The sequence below is a fragment of the Panthera onca genome, chromosome C1 (assembly GCF_046562875.1).
Source record: "Panthera onca isolate mPanOnc1 chromosome C1, mPanOnc1 haplotype 2, whole genome shotgun sequence".
In the NCBI taxonomy this organism is placed as follows: Eukaryota; Metazoa; Chordata; class Mammalia; order Carnivora; family Felidae; genus Panthera; species Panthera onca.
In genome coordinates, this window is record NC_138346.1 from 141,381,568 (window position 1) to 141,402,928 (window position 21,361).

Here is a 21,361-nt window from a genome sequence, read left to right on the forward strand (position 1 = left end):
CTTCCCCACTTCCCATAATCAAAGTTACTTATTTGTTAACTACTAGGCTCTTGATAAACAATACCCATGGTATAGTAAATTCTATAGTTAAACTTTAGTGTAAATATGTTTCATCTAAGCTGATGAACCTGAAATGAATAGTTTGTATACTGAATCAGAATAATAATAATCTTCCATCTGTATGTCAGATGCTAAGTGCCTTATATTTATATAATCTTAACAGGCACTGACTGCATTACAGAACTGTAAACCAAGAAAGGAAGTCTGAAGGCACTGTATTTGTACAGTTACATCAGGAAGACTAAGATGGGTAACAATCAGCCTACCCTGTTACTGCTAGAACAGAGCTTAGGTCTTTCAAACCTTATGAAGGTTGCAAAACTCGTTCTACTGAATTAGAGGCCCAGTCTACTTCATTCACACATGCATGCATTCATTCAATACTCACTCAGTCCCAGGCACTGTTCTGAATGATGTGGATACACCAGTAAGTAAAACAGACCAAAAGTGCTACTTACAGTCTATTTGTTTTTTTTAATATATTTTTTAATGTTTTTATTTATTTTTGAGAGAGAGCGAGCAGGAATGGGTTAGGGGCAGGAGACTGAGAGAGAATCTGAAGCAGGCTCTGCACGGACAGCAGCAAGCCCAACGTGGGACTCAAATTCATGAACCGTGAGATCATGACCTGAGCCAAAGTGGGATGCTTAACCAACTGAGCCACTCAGGCGCCCCCAGTCTATTTACTTTAGCTAGCTTATTCTTCTCAAGCTAAACCCTACAACTTCAACTGAAATCTCCCCTTTTACTTCCCCCAACTGACAAAATATAGGAAAAAAAAATAAAGACAAGGCAATAGATATCAACTGCCTTTAAAAAAAAAAGTTAAAACTTCTACTTTCAAGTTTTTCCTCCTGTCACTGCCTCCCTACCACACCTTACTGCACATGTAGTCAATACCTTGAATAAACAGAGTAGTAATAAATTAAATGGCCATCTTCTGACTTAAACAGAGGATTACCTATTTCTAGTTGCTTTCAAAAAACGATCTAGGGAAAACAATGAGGACAGTTTTAGAAAAGTTATGAGAAAGTCACATTGAAGCACTTTAAAATATTAACAGCTACTTGGTATATAATTCTTCCTCCTCTTTTACTACTGCTCCTATTGTCACCACTCCTAACCCATAAGCTTTCTGAAAGCCTGACTTGATTTGCATTTCATTTCAAGCCATGAAGGAACTGAATATATACTTCCTAAAGTCATCACCGCATGTTTTGCAAAGAAACCCCTGGACTAGAAGGCTGGCTCAGAAAGGCTGAAGACGTACCAAAATGCTCTACCAGTCTTGACACGTAATAAAACTCATACCTGAAACCAATCTAAAGGAGAGCATCTACAGAGACAGTACATTTCATAAGCACTACTAGCCCATCCTATGAATTCACTTCAATTTCACAATTGACTTTCCCCACCTGGAACTTCCCACTATTTCTTTAAAAATACAAAAAAACACTTTGATGTTACAAATTTAAAACTTAAATTATAGAAAAAGCAAACCATTAGATAAAGACCATTTAAATAATGAAAGAAAAATGCAACCAGAAAATAATGTACCTAACACTCAGGAGGCAACTAGGTCAAAGGGCAAAAAGAAGTTCCAACTGATGTGCCAATCAACTTAGAAAGGTGAGATGAACTAGAATGAACTAAAACAGATGTTTGAAACAGCAAATAAAATAAAAGGTCATATGGCGCTGACAAGAGTGTAAGCATTCCGGTATATTGTTGGGAAAGTGCAAATTGATACGACTATCATGTAATACCTATAATAGCAACTAACAAAATGTAAAATGTACACGGGGTGTAAAATGTAAAATAACACAGCATATTTACTTTTAGGAACTTAACCTATTGGTGTTCCTGCACATATGCTTAAACACATAAATGAAAAACATCTGCACACCGTATATTATCATAAAATCAAAACCTAAATATGCATCAATAATGATATAGTATATAAATTATAGAAAATTTATGCAATGAAAATTCTACACACCTGTAAAAAAGGAAGCAGCTCCTATTTATACAACAAAATACTACAGACCAGTTACATTAACTAGATCTTCAGCTATCAACACAGACATTAACATTGAAACTAAAAAACATTAAGCTGAAAAAAAGTAGAATGATACATCCATGATTCAATTTATAGAATTTTTAACATGCAAAATAGTTCTACTTACACTAATGTTTATGAAGATACACATACATACAAACACCCCATCAGTATAAAACATGCATGGGAATGCTAAATTCTCCATTTGAATTTATGGTTCCCCATAAACACAGTACTGTGTTTACCTTTATATATTTTGAGTTTTATGTCATGTATACTGCCATCAAAATTAAATAAGTATTTTTAAATCAACTCAACTATGTCTTTATACTACTGTGTAACTCTATTAAATCTTCTTTTTTTTTTTTATTTTTTTTTTTTATTTTTGGGACAGAGAGAGACAGAGCATGAACGGGGGAGGGGCAGAGAGAGAGAGGGAGACACAGAATCGGAAACAGGCTCCAGGCTCCGAGCCATCAGCCCAGCGCCTGACGCGGGGCTCAGAGCCTGACGCGGGGCTCGAACTCACGGACCGTGAGATCGTGACCTGGCTGAAGTCGGACGCTTAACCGACTGCGCCACCCAGGCGCCCCTATTAAATCTTCTTCTTAAATCTCATGTCTTGTGAAAATTGTACCATCCCACCAAACATTATAAAAAAATTTCAATGAAAAAAACATTCCCTTTTTAACTGCTTTCCCTCCTAAGTAACACATTAACTACAGAAAAATTAAAAAGTCTGAAGAGCAAAAATAAGGAGCCTATACCTATCATTTAGAGACATCAACTACCAGGCAAATATCCCATCAGATTTCATTTCAGCATATATGTATATATGTGTATATGTGCTCACTTCCTATAAATTTTACAAATGTGGTATAAGTGTGCATACTGTATTATATCCCTTTGTCAACTATTTAATCTAACATAAAGTTATCTTGCTCACACTATACAATGAGCAAATAAGTATATGCTAAAAAAAAGTTATACAAAAATAGAAATTAAAGAATCAGTGAATGAATTTAGCTGTACTGACAAGTTTTAATGATGTCCTAGAACTTGATATGATATGATGCAGATGGTAGATATAACTAAGATAATTAAGGTTTGATTACTCAGATATAATTTAGATATGAGATTATGAAGATGGAAATATGCCAGACATTGAGATAAACAAACCTTGTCCCATTCTTCACAGTCAGAGAAAAAGATCACAGAAACCAAAGAACAGCAATTTTGACATCAATCTCTGGAATATTCAGAGAACAGACATTATATGGAAGATCTGGGTACATTAAGAGACACTAATTACTAGAAGCCAGCATGAGTTTACTAGGAATAAGTCATGTCTAACTCTTCCCATTTTCTTCTTTGTTAAGAACATTTTACTAGTATATTAACTGACATGTATAATGTAAGCTCCACAAGGGTAAGGACTTATATTCATATCTGCTGTACACCCAGAGACAAGACCAATAACTAGACATATATGAAGGGATCAATCAATATTTGTTGAGAGATCGACTTTATAAATGAATCAATAAACTTATCAAGAATTGATGTTCTTAGAAAATTACTGTGGCCCTTAATAAAGAAATATGAACCTGATTTTGCTATAGTTGGATATAGTCATAGCCAAATAAACCATAACCGAAAACAAGCAAACAAATTAAGAGATGCTGGAGTAACCTCCTTGGTCCTAATTACGTAGTCAATAATATCAGCAATTCTGAAGAAGAATGAGAAGGCCAATTTAAATTACTGAAAATGGGGCACCTGGGTGGTCCAGGTCATGATCTCATGGGTCATGGGTTTGAGCCCCACATCAGGCTCTGTGCTGACAGCTCAGAGCCTGGGGCCTGCTTTGGATTCTGTGTCTCCCTCTCTCTCTGCCCCTCCCCCACTTGAGCTCTCTGTATCTCTCTCAAAAATAAACAAGCATTAAAAAATTTTAGGGCGCCTGGGTGGCTCAGCCAGTGAAGTATCTGACTTCGGCTCAGGTCATGATCTCACAGTTTGTGAGTTCGAGTCCCACGTCAGGCTCTTTGCTGACAGCTCAGCGCCTAGAGCCTGCTTCAGATTCTGTGTCTCCCTCTCTCTCTGCCCCTCCCCTGCTCATGCTCTGTCTCTCTCTCTCAAAAATAAATAAATATTAAAATAAATAAATAAGTAACTAAAATTTTAATTATGGAGAATGCCTTCTACCGGACTTATTAGACGTCAGAATTACATTCAAACTTACACTAACAGTACAGACATACTATAGTATAGACTAATAGCACATATCCAACAAGCTGCCATGTATAGAAATAAATATTTATTTAAAATAAATCAACTAAGTTACCATACGATCCAGCAATTCCACTTCTAGGTATTTACTCAAAAGAAATGAAAACACAGGTTCACACAAAAACTTGCACATGAATGTTCATAGCAGCATTATTCCTTACAACCTAAAAATGAAAACAACCTAAATTTCCCTCAACTGATAAATGGATAAATAAAATGTGGTAAATCTATGCAACAGAATATTATTTGGCAATAAAAAGGAATGAAATACTGATACATGCAACAACACAAATGAACCTTGAAAATGTCATGCTAAATAAAAGAAGCAGTCATAACATACCACATATTATATGATTCTTTTTACATAAAATTTCTGAAACAGGCAAATCACAGAAATAGAAAATAGATTAGTGATTACTGGGGTCTAAAAGAAGAGGTTAATGAGGAGTGATTGTTAATGGGCATGGAATTTCTTTTTGGGGAGAAGACAATTTCCTAAAATTAGTCCACACAACTCTGCGAATATACTGAACTGTATCCTTGAATGGATAAATCTTATAGTCTATAAATTACATCTCAATAAAGCTGTTATTAAAGAAGAAATTCAACTGATGAATACAGATGTAGGGAATCTGCCAACAGAGTTGTTCAACAGAAAGTAACTGAAGGAAGGATGCCTGGGTGGCTCCTCCCCCGCTCGCCCTCTGTCTCTCTCTCAAAAATAAACAAACATTAAAATAATTTTTTTTAAGGATAAATGAAGGTTACAATCTACCAAAAACTCAATTCAATGTAAACGGCAGTTAGGAGCAAAGACATAAATGTAATTCTAGGCTGAATTTCAGCAATATGGCTTTCATATTAAGAGAGGTAATAGTGCTGATATATCCCATGCTAGTCAAGTGTTCTAGACTAAGAATAATGTCTAGAGAAACTAATCAGTGTAGGTCCAGAAGAATGTATATGGAATTGAAAAAGATTGGAAACCATGACAGATAGATAGAAGATAGATAAACTATCTTCAAACAATATGAAAGTCTATTAGAGAAAACAGAGCAGGCTTGTCCTATATGGCTACAAAAGACAAAATAGAATCAATCACTAAGAGGGTAGAGGGGAAGATTAATCTCATTATGGGCTGGAACTAATACAGTAATGGCTGCCTCCTAGGTGTTACTACTCCTCATCATATGAACAGATTCAAGTAAATACTGGAAGTCACCTACAAGGAATCCTATTTCAAAAAGAATTCCTATAATAAACAGTGGATTGAATAATAAGTTCCCTTCTAATTCTAATATCATTTTATCCTAATTCAAATTTATGTAACAAAATAAATGAAATACATGAAATCCCAAAGAGTAGGTTATTTAAAATTTTACCTCATTGTTCTGTAATGGTGGTTTTCCATTTTTCTTACTGCAGAGGAAAAAAGAAAAGAGAAAGAGCTTTATTTGCAAACTGTTCCCATCATAAAAATTATTTTAAGACATCAGAAGAATATACCAAATTCTCCAAGTGAGTTCCTTCTTTTTCATATCACACAAAGATAGAACATATTAAATATAATACTCCAGCTGCCCCTTACTAAGTATTATTTAGAGAAAATGCTCAATATGTTAACTACTACTATATCAAGCATTGTATTATTAATTTTTAATACACACACACTCATTTTCCCATGGAGAGGCAGAGTCTATTTCTCCATCTTTGAATCAAGGTTTGGCCATGCAAACTGCTTCCACCAATGGGATATTAGCAAATTAACACAAGCAAGGGCTTGCAAACTATTTGTGCACTGGGCTCTCTTGCTGCTAGGAATCTTCTCCCAGCCATGTGAGCAATCCCAGATTAGTGGCCTAAAGGAGGAAGGACCATGTGCCATTCCATGTTACAAATAGAAAACTGACTTGGTACATAAGTGGCATGGTTCATGCTATTCAAAAGCGATTAATCTGGTAATTACATCTAGGTCTGACCACTAATTTAGGTTACCTCCCTAAACAACATAATAATCAGGCTTAGGTTCTTTTTGTAACACACTATCATAGAACCCTATAATTCTGTACAACACTGATCACATTTTAAATCTCTTTTGATGGATAATTCCTCCCTATAAATCAGTTCCATGAGATCAGGAGCTACTGCAGGTTGGTCGCTCCAAAGTAGACATGAGGTGCTGTTTGGGGTACAAAATGTTTACTGGGGATCAATACCTATGAAAGGAAAGCAAGTCTAGACAAAACTCAAACTGTGATGCAGGCCCAATAAAATTTCAACCAACCAGGCAGGAAACCCTGTAGCAAGTACTGTCCATAAGAGTGCTCTGTGAAAGGTTGAAAAGGCCAGGTCTTTTTACCTTTTCCTTGTTCAGTCTACAAATGCATGCTGGTCCAGAAAGGTCAATCACTTGGGGAAGGTGACTCTGTAACAAAGGCAGACTCTAAGATGCAGGCAGAAGGGGTCACTTGGTTATCCAACTCCTTATAGCTGGACAGTAAGCCCTTATTTGAGGGGAATGTGGGTAGCATACCTCCGTGTCTACAGGGGGCATATATTGTTCAATCCTCTATGTTCAACACTTAGTGGGGCTCCAACAATCTAAAATGAACACTTTCAGTTATAAGATACCAGATCACTGAACAAGGCTAGCAAGCCAAACTTAACTACAGTTTAGTAAATGCTCTTATTGTAAGAGTGCTTGGGTTTATTATTTTTTCTATTTTCAATTGTATTACAGGATTGCTTTTCTGTTTTAAATTTTTTATGAGATTGTAAAACTGTTTTAGAAAATGCCTTTATATATATGTTCAGGCAGGTGCAATTAATTATGAGCTCTCTTTTACAGGCTTTCTAAATTCCACTTTTTAATTTTTTTTTTAATTTTTTTTTTTTTTAACGTTTATTTATTTTTGAGACAGAGCATGAACGGGGGAGGGTCAGAGAGAGAGGGAGACACAGAATCTGAAACAGGCTCCAGGCTCTGAGCTGTCAGCACAGAGCCCGACGCGGGGCTCGAACTCACGGACTGCGAGATCATGACCTGAGCTGAAGTCGGACACTTAACCGACTGAGCCACCCAGGCGCCCCTAAATTCCACTTTTTAAAACAATTCTTTAAGGGGTGTCTGGGTGGCTCGGTCGGTTGAGCATCCCACACTTGATTTCGACTCAGGTCACGATCTCAGTTTTGCGAGTTCTAGCCTGGCCGTCAGGCGCTGACAGCATGGAGCCTGCTTGAGATTCTCCCCCTTTCTCTGCCCCTCCCCCACTCACACTCTCTGTCTCCAAATAAATAAATAAACTTTAAAAAAAAGAATTATTTAATGTTTTCCATGAAAGTTCTCAATATTGAAGATACTAGCTACATAAATATATGTAGATCATTTAGGATAAATTAGAATTTTATGATAAATTTTATGATAAATTAGAATTTATTAGAATTAGTATGCCAGAATCCTAATTATTGAGTTACATGTTTTCACTTGAAATGTCATGCTACAGCCTGGAGAGAAGTTCATTTACTTCCAAAATATGATCTACTTACCAGTAGGCAGATTCAATTCTAACAAATATTCAGTATTTACCTTTTCTTTTTATCTTATGAAACTAAAAAAGGCTCTACAACAGTCATGTCTTCTACTCTTGTGTATTCTTTGGCTACCAAAAAGATCAACTAACCAGCTAAATGCATTAAAATAAAGGTCAACGTGTTCAAAATATATTGCTGATTTTTACACTAATGGCAAGGTATCTGTAATAACTACAACAGTCATTAGTCAATAGTTGTCTTGTTACATTTCAGAGTACAACAAAATTCATTTAAAGATAATGTTACATAAATTTTTTATAAAAATAGCTATATTTTCCCAAACAAAAAAGTTAGTTAGGAAAGTGGCACTGTCTTATATTTCGGAAAATCTTATTCATGTCTGACTTAATAGAAGAAAACTGGGTTCTCATATCGGAGTCATTCTTTCTATTGTGATACAGATAGTTGTCAAATGGGAGTACTTCATAATTTTCATAACTATAATGTTACAGTGCAGTATGAAATCAATGAACCTCTTTGTACCCTATACAATAAAATCCATTGGTCTATAGTACATTACTTTTGGTGGATATTTTATCCATGCAAAATTCTGTAATATGCATTTGAGTTTTGGAAAATACTGATTCACTGAGTTGTGTAGCAGACCTTCCAAATGTAATATATTTTATTATGCAATATTTTAAAAATTATATTTGTTAATACTGCCACCAATCTCATCAGAAAAGTTTTTTGTTTAATTTTAGAGACAGAGGGTAAGTGCAAGTGGCAGAGGGGCAGAGAGAGAGAGAGAGAGAGAGAGAGAGAGAGAGAGAGAGAGAGAATCTTAACCAGGCTCCATGCTCAGCGCGGAGCCAGACACAGGGGCTCAATCCCTTGACCATGGGATCATGACCTAAGCCAAAATCAAGAGTCAGATGCTCAAATGACTGAGCCACCCAGGCACCCTTGGCATCTGACTCTTCATTTTGGCTCAGGTCATGATCCCAGGGTTGTGGGATCAAGTGCAGCATCCAGCTCCACCTATGGCCAATTGATTTAAGACAAAGGTACTAAGATAATTGAATGGGGAAAGAATAATCTTTTTTTATGTAAAATTTTTAATGTTTATTTATTTTTGAGAGAAAAAGAAAGGGAGATAGAACACAAGTAGGGGAAGGGACAAAGAGGGAGACAAAGGCTCCAGGTTCTGAACTGTCAGCACAGAGCCCAACACAGGACTCAAACTCACAAACCACCAGATCATGACCTGAGCCAAAGTCAGACGCTTAACCAACTGAGCCACCCAGGTGCCCCAAGAACAATCTTTTTAACAAATGTATCAGATCAACTGGACAGCCATATGTAAAATAAATTAATCCTACCACTTATTGCACACCATATACAAAAAAGAAATGGAAGTGGAACACAGACCTAAATGTAAGAGCTAAAACTATGAAACTTCTAGAAGAAAACAGGAAAAAAACCTTAGTAACCCTGAGTTAAAACAAAGACTTCTTAAATAGGACACACAAAATACAAGCTGTACCAGAAAAAAAAAAAAAAAAAATCAATAACTTGGATTTCATCAAAATTTTAAATGTTTGTTCTTCAAAAGATTAAGAAAATATTTATAAAGCATATTTCCAGAAGCACCTGGATGGCTCAGTTAACCATGTAACTCTTGATTTCGGCTCATGTGGTGATCTCAGGCTACTAGTGCAGAGCCTGCTTGGGATTCTCTCTCTGCTCCTCCCCACCTCATGTGCTCTCTCTCAGAATAAGTAAACTTAAAAACAAAACAAAACAAAACATATCCCAGAAAAAGGCATATTCAGAATACATAATAATCTTAAGTCAAATAAGAAGACAATTCCTTTAAAGATTTAAACAGACACTGTGCCAAGGAAAATGTATGGATGGAAAATAAACACATGAATAATGCTCAAACGTTCCCTTAGTTCTTAGAGAAATGCAAATTAAGATCACAGTGAGACACCACTACACTCATCCACTAGAATGGCTCAGATTAAAAAGACTGATCATACCAAGAATTATCAAGGATGTGGAACAACTGGAATCTTCCTATATACTGTTGATGGGAATATAAAATGATACAATCACTTTGGAAAACAGTTTCTTAAAAAGTTAAACAGGGGCACCTGGGTGGCTCAGCTGGTTGAGGGTCCGACTTTTGCTCAGGTCATGATCTCACGTTCTGTGAGTTCGAGGCCCGCGTTGGGCTCTGTGCTGACAGCTCAGAGCCTGAAGCCTGCTTCAGATTCTGTGTCTCCCTCTCTCTCTCTCTGCTCCTACCCGCCCCCCCCCCCCCCCCGCTCATGCTCTGTCTCAAAAAAAAATTTTTTTTTAAATTAAAAAAAAAAATGTTAGGGGCGCCTGGGTGGCTCAGTCGGTTAAGCGTCCGACTTCGGCTCAGGTCGTGATCTCGCGGTCCATGAGTTCAAGCCCCGCGTCAGGCTCTGTGCTGACTGCTCAGAGCCTGGAGCCTGTTTCGGATTCTGTGTCTCCCTCTCTCTCTGACCCTCCCCCGTTCATGCTCTGTCTCTCTCTGTCTCAAAAATAAATAAACGTTAAAAAAAAATTTTTTTTAAATGTTAAATGTTCAATGTTAAACATACACCTACCATACAACCTAGCCATTCCTATTTGCTCATGAGAAATGAAAGCATACATCCATACATATACTCTACATAAATGTTCACAGCAGCTTTATTTTTAATGGTCAAAAACTGGAAACAATCCAAATGTCCATCAACAAGCAAGTGGTATATCCATAAAATGTACTCAACAATTAAAAAAACAAACTATTGATACACACAACATGGATGAATCTCAAAAGCAATATGCTGACAGAAAGTAGTTAGACAAAAAAGTATATAACGTATGATTCCACTTAGGAAATTCTAGAGCAACTAAAACCAATCTGTAGTTACAGAAGGCATATTAGTGGTTGCTTCAAGCTAAGGGCAAGGAGGAGACTGACTACAAAGGGTCACAAGGAACTTTGGGATGATGGAAATGTTCGTTACCTTGATTACAATAATTATTTCAGAGGTGCTACATGCCAAAACTCATCAAGTTGTATACTTTAAATATCAGCAGTTTACTATCAATAATGTTTCAATAAAGCCATAAAAAAAAAAAATACTAACAGATACCAAAAAAGATTCTTTCCTAAGAACATAAGAGAATAGTGCATTTTGTTTGTTCTTTATTTTTGGAGAGGTGAGGGAGGGGGAGATGGAGTTAATTGTTCCTTAATACTGCCAGCAAAACATATAAAATTAACAGGCAGGAAGTTCCCTAAAGATGGGAGGAGACAACTAAAGACTAGGAAAAAGAAATTGTCAAGAATTAAAACAAAGAAGTTTTTAGATAAAAGCTTTCAAACTAAAAAAGGAAGAAAACAATTCTGAAAACCTTAATCAGAATTTATTTAACCAGAACAGTAATGTTGTCCCTAAAGCTTTTCTCACCTAGTTCATTCTTCCAGGCCAGTATTTCTCAGACTTGGGATAATGTATGAACCTCTTTTGAAGGAAAAAAACAAATTCTTACAGATCCCACCATTGGCCTTAAGTGAAACTGGTGCTTCCTTAAATATGTATAAGCATGAAATTAAGCATATACTACTTTTTTTTCTTACAGTTCTTCTACAGATTTACCATTTAAATACAGGCAAAAATTTTAAGGTCAATAAAAATGGAATCAACATTCATTTAAAGTGATAGGTGAAATAATATTGCTACAATTCATTACCAGTGCTGGGGGTAAAAGAGTATAAAGAATTATTTATTCCAGTTAATGTCCAAGATTATTTTATATTATTTTTCTTTTGTAAACAATGAATTGGTTTTAAATCACTGCTTCATTAGTGTTGATGGAATAATCAATTTATTAGTATATTCCAAAATAAAATTCTAAAAATTAAATAATATTTAATGAATACTTCTAAACTTACTTTTCTACCCCAAATCTAGTCTTTCATCTTCTCATACTGAACCTGGGCCCTAACTCAGTGAATGTACCTTCATCTAAGATACCACCCAAACCACAAACTTGGGAATTATTCTTAAGTATTCTCCCTTTCTCATACTCTTCATATCCAATCACTCTCTTATGTTCTTCATTTCATCTGTACTTCCAGGACTTCAATTCAGGCCATCAAAATTTCTCACATGAAGTACTATACTCTTCCTACCTACTTTCTAAATAGTTTCCTTATCATCTCTAAGCTCTTTCAATTCATTTCCATAGCCACATCAAATTGTGTGTGTGTGTGTGTGTGTGCATGTGTGTGCATGTGCGTGCACGTACATGGCATACACCCAAATGAGGTTAATTAGGGCCCGAAGGTGAAGACCTGAACATAGGCGGTGGCTATCAGAATGGAAAGAAAGATAGGGAAACTGCTAGAAATGAGAGAGTGAGGAAATAGATCAGAGCTGGGACTACAGCCAACCCTTAACAATACAGGTTTGAACTGTGCGGGACCACTTATACACAGATTTTTTACAATACGAGACTGTAAATGCATTTTTCTCTTCCTTATGATGTTCTGAGTAATAGTTTCTTTTCTCTAGCTTACTTCACTATAAGAATACAGTACATAATGCATATAATATACTAAATATGTGTTCATCAATATTTATGTTATCAGTAAGGTTTCTTCTGGTCAGTTAATAATAGGCTATTAGTAGTTAAATTTGGGGGAAGTCCAAAATTATACACAGATTGTCAAATGCGTGGGAGTTCAGTACTCCTAATCGCTACATTGTTCAAGGTTCGAATGAATATGGAAAAAAGTGGAGAAGAACATAGACTTTAAAAACTGTGTAAAGATAGAGGAGATAGTAGAAACCATCAGTTCCAAACTGATGCCATGAAAGGCAAAGATCATTTTCCTCAGGTTTCACGAACAATTACACCGTGAGTGACTGGAGGACAGTGATTCTGTTAGCCATAAAAAACAATAACGGTAGAAAAAGCATTCAGAGGGGCGCCTGGGTGGCTCAGTCGGTCAAGCATCCAACTTCAGCTGAGGTCACGATCTCTCAGTTCCTGAGTTCATGCCTTGCGTCAGGCTGTGTGTTGACAGCTTAGAGCCTGGAGCCTGCTTCGGATTCTGTATCTCCCTCTCTCTCTCTCTGCTCCTCCCACACTCATGCCCCAGAGTCTGTCTCCACACCCCCTTCTCTCTCTCTCTCTGTCAAAAATAAATAAACATTAAAAAAAAAAAAAAGAAAAAGCAGTTAGGGAAATAACTGGACTCACTGTAAACATGTTCGATTTCAAGTCCCCGTAACATAACTATATGGAATTGTCCAGAAGACAATTTTTAAAAATTTTACATTTGAAGTTCAAGAGTAGAGTTATTGATTTGAAAGGCATTATTAACATGACAATAATGTGGACACATAATGATATGACTCCTCTGGGAAACAAAAATATGGACTCTGAAATGTCAGTTTTGCGTTTATTAAAATGCTGTACTAAAAATTTTAGACTGGGGGCGCCTGGGTGGCTCAGTTGGTTGAGCATCCGACTTCGGCTCAGGTCATGATCTCACGGTTTGTGAGTTCAGGCCCCGCATCGGGCTTTGTGCTAACAGCTCAGAGCCTGGAACCTGCTTCAGATTCTGTGCCTCCCTCTCTCTCAGCCCCTCCCCTGCTCATGCTCTGTCTCTCCCTGTGTCTCAATAATAAATAAACATTAAAAAAAAAAATTTTAGACTGTGCTCTTATTTGGTTTAAGTTGAACCTGAATGATACCTGAATGATAATGCCTCCAGGTACTGTAAAAAGCAAACTTTCCTCTTAAAAGAAAAGTATGTTTACTATAAGCCTCAAAACTATTCCTACAAGTAATTTTAGTTTTTTTTAAGTTTATTTGTTTATTTATTTTGAGAGAGTGAGAGAGACAGAGCACATGAGTAGGGGGAGAGGCAGAGAGAGAGAATCCCAAGCAGGTTCCAAACTGTCAGCACAGAGCCCAACACAGGGCTTGAACCCACAAACTGTGAGATCATGACCTAAGCCAAAGTCAAGAGCTGGATTGTTTAACCAACTGAGCCACCTAGGCACAACCCTGTAAGTAATTTGAAATAAAATGTCCAGACCATAACCAAAGTAACCAAGAACACAGCAAACGGACTCCATAAACAGGAACCAGAAGAAATTAAAGAAAACAGAAGGAGACCCAAAAAGATTTCAGACGTTGGAACTGCCAAACACATCCTAAAAGACAAAGCAGACTGTCTTTAAAAAAATTTTTTTAACGTTTTTTATTTTATTTTTGAGAGAGACAGAGACAGAGTGAGAGCTGGAGAGGGGCAAAGAGAGAGGAAGACAGAGAATCTGAAACAGGCTCCAGACTGTGCTGTCAGCACAGAGCCTGACACAGGGCTCAAATCCACGAACTGTATGATCATGACCTGAGCTGAAGTTGGCTGCTTAACCGACTGAGCCACCCAGCCTCCCCCAGACTGTATATAAAGAAATACACAAAGGGGCGCCTGGGTGGCTCAGTTGGTTAAGTGTCCAACTTCGGCTCAGGTCATGATCTCACAGTTTGTGGTTCAAGCCCCGCGTCGTGCTCTGTGCTGACAGCTCAGAGCCTGGAGCCTACTTCAGGTTCTGTGTCTCCCTCTCTCTCTGCCCCTCCCCTGCTCATGCTCTGTCTCTCTGTCTCAAAAATAAAAAACATTAAAAAAAAAAAAAGAAATACACAAAATAAAACAAAGATATCTACCAAACCAAGTAAATTATAAAAAGCAACACAAACCTAAGAGAACCAAATGACATTTAAAAAAATAACACAGAAACAAATGAAATTAAATATTTAATAGTTTTAGCAGATTTCACACAGCTGAAGAAACTAGTTAATAATCTCGAGGCTAAATCAGAATTTACTATCCAGAGTGTAATAAAAAGTAAACAAAAAAAAAAAAATGGAAAACAAGGGAGTGCTCACATGAGCAGCACATGTAGTAAAATTGGAATAACACTGAGAAGGAAGATCAGCATGGTCCCCACACTAGGATGAAACACAAATTTATGAAGTGTTTTAAAAGAAAAAAAAAAAAAGTAAGAGACTGTGGTTATAACAAGACTATCTTAGTTGGTGTCCGGGAAGAATAAAGAAAGAGAACAAGGTATATGGCTGAGAATATTCCAAAATGGAAGATGAACCAATCCACAAAGTCAAAAAGGCCCTGGGAATCCTAAGCAGGGTAGATAAAAACATCCACACCTAACCAAATCATATTGAGCTCCGGAAAAGTCAAAGATAAAGATAAATCCCTAAAAGTTAGAGCTAGAGGAGAAAAAGACCCATTACCATCAAAGGGGCAACAGTTATAAACTGATAGCTGACTTCTCAATAATAATGGAAATCAGAAGATGGTGGAATCAAATCTTCAGTGGAAAGACAATCACTGCCAATCAAGAATTAAATATTCTAGGGGCACCTGGGTGGCTCAGTCGGTTAAGCGTTTGACTCTTGGTGTAGGGTCAGGTCATGATCTCACAGTTTGTGAGATCAAGTCCTACATCAGGCTCTTCGCTGACAATGCAGAGCCTGCTTGGGATTCTCCCTCTCTGCCCCTCCCCTACTTGTGCTGTCTTTCTCTCTCCCAAAATAAATAAAGAATTAAATATTCAGGGGAAAAACACTCCCACGAATGAAAGCAAATAAAGATATTATCTGACAAAATGCATAAAGTTCATTATCAGTAGATTTGTACTAAAGATCATATTGCTGGTGGCGGGGAGAATGATTCTAGTTGGAAGGTGCAAATTGCAAAAATGAATGAAGACTAAAGAGTAGTAAACATAACTCTAAATGAAAATTACATAAAACAATAATAATGTCTTTTAGTACTTTAAAAAAAAGAAAAACAACACCACACCAAACACATATAAATCAGGAGGAAACTAAGAGGAGCCACTGCTCTAAAGTCATTTTACTGCTTACAAGGATGACAAAGTATTATTAATGTTTAACCTTGAAAATTTTAATATATGTTAAAATTTCTAGGGTCACCAGTAAAAGAAAAAATTAAAATAAAGAATAATTTCCAAACCACTATAAGGAATAAAAATAAAATAATGAAAAAAGAAATACTAACTACAAAGCAATTATCCTGTTAATCAATAACACAAAGAAAAAATAGAAGAAAAATTTCCAAATGTCCTGAAATTCTGGTAAATTAAATATGAGACATATTCTTTGTGTTCCTCCTAAAAAGGAGGAATCTGTTTTCTCATCCTTGAATCTGGGCCGAGCTTATGACTTGCTCTAACCAAAAGAATGTGGCAAAAACCTTTCTTTTACTTTTGCCGCTTGGAATATTGACCTGAGACTACCACATGAGGAAACTGGTCAAGCCTACTGGATAATAAAAAGTTACTTAGATGAGAACCAAGGCACCTACTACCCAAGCCACCAGCTGGCACCATCAGCCAGAAAGAAGTAAAGCCATCTTAAATCTTCCTGTGCAGCCAATCCTCTAGTTGAATGCAGCCTCACAAGCAAACCCAGACAAAACGAGCCACCCACAGAATTGCGGCAAAAAGCCATTAAGTTGTGGGGTGGTTTTTTATGCAACAATAGATAAATAAATAAACATAAATAAAGACATAAATAAAGAGATACACTTGGGAAAAGTCATGGCTCAACAAAATAAAAATATTTTTGAAATGTATAATAGACATATCAAATACATTTACAAAATGGTAAAGTTTATACATCAAAAAACCTGTGTGCTGCAACGAAAGCAGTGCTTAGAGAAGACTTTATAACCTTCACTGCACACTCTAGGGAAAACAAAGTCTGGAAATTCGGAACATTAGAAAAATAAAATTAACTGAAGAAAGTGTAAAGAATAAAAGAATACAGAAAGGAAAACAATAATGAAGTAAGAAACAGACACTAAATAGAGGTAAAGCAAAACTGAAAGCTGGATTTTTTAAACTTCACACATTTTACGAACTTATGGCAAGACTAATCAAAAAAAAAAAAAAAAGGCAATCATACACTGATCCAGATTAGAAGCAATCTTCATCAAAATCCCAACATGCTGCTCTTAAAATTTATATAGAAGTAATACATAGTGGAAAGAGTTGATAACTGAGGCACATTTTATATTTCATTTATAAGATCCACTACATTCATAAAATAGAGTTCTACCAAAGCATCTATAAAATAGCATTAAATATTTACTTGTGGTAAATCAATAGGTTCATAATGACACTTAAGAACAACTCATTGGTCACCTTCAGGGAACAAGGGAACTGACGGATTATTTTGAAAACTGGTAAATTAAGAAGCATGTATCTATCCTACCTTTCCTAATTGAATTGTACCACTGGGTAACCAAATAGTAAAGAAAAGTTTCTTATTATGGAAGCATTCCACCTTACAAATAAAGAATGACAATTCAAATATCACCATATTACAAGCCATAATAAATGCACTGATCAAGGCATCAGGCAACGATGGCTGCTAAAAATCACAAAAAGAGAAACAACCGGACACTACATACATCTTGATGGAGAGTATCTCTCAACACCTAGAAGTATTCTTGTCCAAAAAAATAAAAAATAAACAAAATCTAAACTTTAATGAAGCTTTTAGATCCAACTACTAATTTACAGGAAATACAGAGAATGAAGAAAAATGTATGCAATCAATGCAATCTACAAACTGTAAGAAAGGGGCAAGACAAAAAGCAAGCAGGACATGTAGATTAAGAGAGACAAGAAAACACACAACAATGCTTAGGCATGCACCTTTGGACAATAAAATTAAAAAAGAGACATACAGATGCAATTACTATAGAAGTCAGGATAGCAATTATATAGCAAGGGAGAGGAATGGGCTGTGATTGGAAGGGGCACATGGAAGGCTTCTGGAGTGGCTGGCAAAGATTTATTTCTAGACCTGTGTGTAGTTACAAGGGTGTTTATCTTAAAAGCAAAAAGTCATTAAGTTATGTATGTGTTTTCATGCAGTTTTCTTTATCTGTAGGGTAATATACAATAAAAAGGCATTAGAAATCTTAGACTATTTCGTGATGATTCCAGTATTTTAGTATCAACATTTGCCATAAAATTTTAACATTAATTTTGCATTTAACCTCAGACTTTTTTTTTTAACTCCTGAGTGATTACTGACTATTCTTTTGAATCTAAGCCCACCTGAAGGATCTGATAAAAATGCTTTATTCTGTCTTTTACCTTCCACATGGCTAATTCAAACTGAAACACTCTCATAATCAGGTACCATTTTTACCTGACTCATCACTGGTAAAACGAAGATAGTAAAACAACTATCCCAAAAGACCATTTGTAAGAAATAAATGTAAAATACTTAGAACAATGCTGAAAATATGGTAAGTGCTCAATAAATAGTTAAGAGTCATACCTCCAGCTTCATGTCTTCACAGTCTGTTCTCAAATCATAACTCCATTAACTCCATGCCCTTGCTCATGCTGTTTTCCCCACACAGAAGACATTCTACCCCTACCCCCCCCCCGCCCCGCCCATTAGCAAAACACTAAAATCTCTTAAAGTCAGACTCAAATGTGAAGGCTCCCAAGGTAACAACAGATACCAAATTAGCTGAATATGCTTTGATGAGCTTTATTTTCAATTTTATACTAATTTAATTGCATTCATTCAGGGCTGTTAATCTAGCAAAAGGATTACTAATGCATGTTTCTAAACAAACAAAAAAAACACTTAAGGGCCCCTGGGTGGCTCAGTCGGTTAAGCCTCAGACTTTGGCTCAGGTCATGATCTCATGATTCATGAGTTCAAGCCCCGTGTCGGGCTCTGTCCTGACAGCTCAGCCGGAGCCTAGAGCCTGCTTCAGATTCTGTGTCTCCCTCTCTCTGCCTATACCCCACTTGCATGCTCTCTCTCTCTCAAAAATAAACATTTTATAAACTTTAATAAAAATAAACCATTTTTAAACACACTCACTATGGTTTTACTTAAGAAGACTTCAAATGCTCTTACTATGTACATTAGTTCCCAGTGAAGAGCACAACCATCACTTAGTAAAAGAATTTTATCCTTGCATTTATGCAAGGCTGGATCACTGACAGAAATGCCTAAAACAAAAGTGATTTCTTCATAAAAAGACTGTCATAATGAGAGCAATGTTCTTAAGCAAGGGCCTGATGTGAAATTTTTTGTAGAAATGACTAGAAATGCCATTTTTAAACAACTCTAACATTCCATGCAAATCACTGCAAAAGAAATAACAATAGAGAAATACAGTACCCATTTTTATAAAATTCAATTTGGCATATATAATTGCAAAGAAAACTGTAAAGAGCCTATCTTTCTTCTTCATAATTCCAGCTTGTATTTTATTGTAATAGATTAGAAGGTAATGATATTCTTCAGGTCATGGATGAGAGTGACAATGATCGGGGGGGGGGGGGGGGGGGGGTGGAATTACAATTTATCCAAATGGACAACATGGTATCAGTTATCAGAAATGGTAAATTCTAAGAACAAGCACAAGTTCACCAAAAAGTCATGTGGAACCAAATTCATTCCCTTCTCTGAAGGGATCATGAAAATTCTGTAACCTTGTTTATTATGCTACAAAGCATTTGATGATGGCCCAAATCAGGAGTTCTCCACCTTTTCCACGCAAAAGAAACCAATGTCACCTACAGCTCTAAGGTCTCATTTTCACAGCTCCATGACCAGAAAAGAAAGACCCTCCAGCAGTAACAACTTAAAGGACTTTAACTGGCCCAGTATGGATTAGATTCCTCGCCCTACTGTCAGAGTGCCAGGTCATTACTGGAAGGAAAGGTGTGAAAAGTGCTCAGTAAGTTGAAGATGAGAACCAATCCAACACCCAAAGAGTATCAATTAAAGAAAGGTTACAGAGGTATAAATCCACTGTTCTATACTTGGTCCTACCCAATAACTTAAATTTATTGAGAAAATATACAGAACGAATATTAATTAAATGAGCAGGATCAAAAAAAAAAAATTTAGAGTAAGTGGTATGTCCAAAGATAAGCATAAATACCTGCACCCAGTTTTAATTAAAAAAAAAAAAAAAAAAAAAAAAAACAAATACAACAACAGGTTAAGGAAGGCAAATGGAGGGGAAACAACTGTGTAAAGCTAAATATGAGTGAACGACTGTCACAAAAATAAATGTAATTCCCCTGATTTTAACAAAGCTTAGGATCACTAAGGAGATAACAAGCCATTCCACTCTGTGTCAGTCAGACCACACTTAAAATAATAAACTGACTTTTAGACTTCTTCTTTAAGAGGTGGAGAAATGAGTACATTTTCAGGAAGCAGCAACGGAAAAAATACAGAGGCCTGGTAACTTAAATACCTTCCAAACTCTGAGAGTAAATGATTCTATCAATTCAAAAAGGCTTCTTGAGGAGATTTTCAGGGGCACCTTTGAGGAAATTTTTAGGAAGGCTCAACAGTTTTTGAGAACCCAATAGTGGCACGTTTTGCTGTCCTTTTAGTTTTCCTTCAGCAAGCATAGGGAACTAAAGCTATCTTTTATTTATTCAGTTGGGTTCCAGAGACTACTAAATTAAAGACATTTTCCGATTTAATCCTCACAACCACTGATTTAAGTACTATTATTATCCCTGTTCTGCAGGTGAGAATACTGACGCTCAGAGGCTGAGTAAACCGTACAAGGTTATAGATGTAGTAAACAGCTGCATAAAAACGTGAACCCGTGTCTAACTCCAAAGACCACGTTTTATACTAAGCCAAAATGACTCCATAACAAAGATCAAGTTGCTGCATGTACAAATGTGCATTCTTGCAAATTAAAATAATCTTGTGACATTATTTTACACCTCTGAAGTACTAAAACAAATTCAAACACCCTTTAATGATGATTAGAGAATTAAATTTGGACTCATTCCATGGTATTCTATGGCACAACTCTTGAAAAGTAACACGTATAATTTGTGTAGCGCCAGAATGTTCACACTCTTTCCGTAAACACTAAGAAAAGTTCATAAGCTTTAATTGTATAATCGCGTTTCTGGCAATTTATTCCAAGGAAATAATTCTGCAGAGACAGAAATGTTTACCTGCAAATATATTTAGTATTATCTAGAAAAATTACAGAAGCAAACTAGATGCCCAAAAAAAATTATGATACAGTCACAGGAAGGAGTATTTATGTACTTCTTTAAAATTATAGTTATGAAGTTAATGATGAAACATAGGGAAGATGTCTACATGTTAAATGAAAACAGCAAAACACATACATTATAATTATGTAAACTATATGCATATAAATGAGAAATTAGAGGTAATAAAAACAATATGTATGTTATAGTGATAACATTATGGATAATTTAATTTTTTTAATTGTCTTTAATGTTT

At 36.1% G+C, this 21,361-nt stretch overlaps 1 protein-coding gene and 1 non-coding gene across 5 annotated transcripts in view; one reads left to right on the top strand and one right to left on the bottom strand.

Moving 5' to 3' along the window:
- ABCD3 (ATP binding cassette subfamily D member 3) overlaps nucleotides 1-21,361 on the bottom strand; it is a 114,743-nt gene that overhangs the window by 44,648 nt on the left and 48,734 nt on the right. For 2 of the 4 annotated variants that reach the window (XM_060622200.3, XM_060622203.3), the window contains one exon: nucleotides 5,791-5,827. In XM_060622200.3, coding sequence (XP_060478183.2) covers nucleotides 5,791-5,827 — 37 coding nt within the window. Of the gene's footprint in view, nucleotides 1-5,790; nucleotides 5,828-6,767; nucleotides 6,834-21,361 lie in introns of those variants that run through there. The other 2 variants (XM_060622209.3, XM_060622211.3) reach the window with 2 other exon arrangements.
- LOC132674041 (U6 spliceosomal RNA) lies at nucleotides 14,922-15,032 on the top strand. The gene has a single exon (XR_009608365.1). It is a non-coding gene; the product is annotated as a U6 spliceosomal RNA (small nuclear RNA).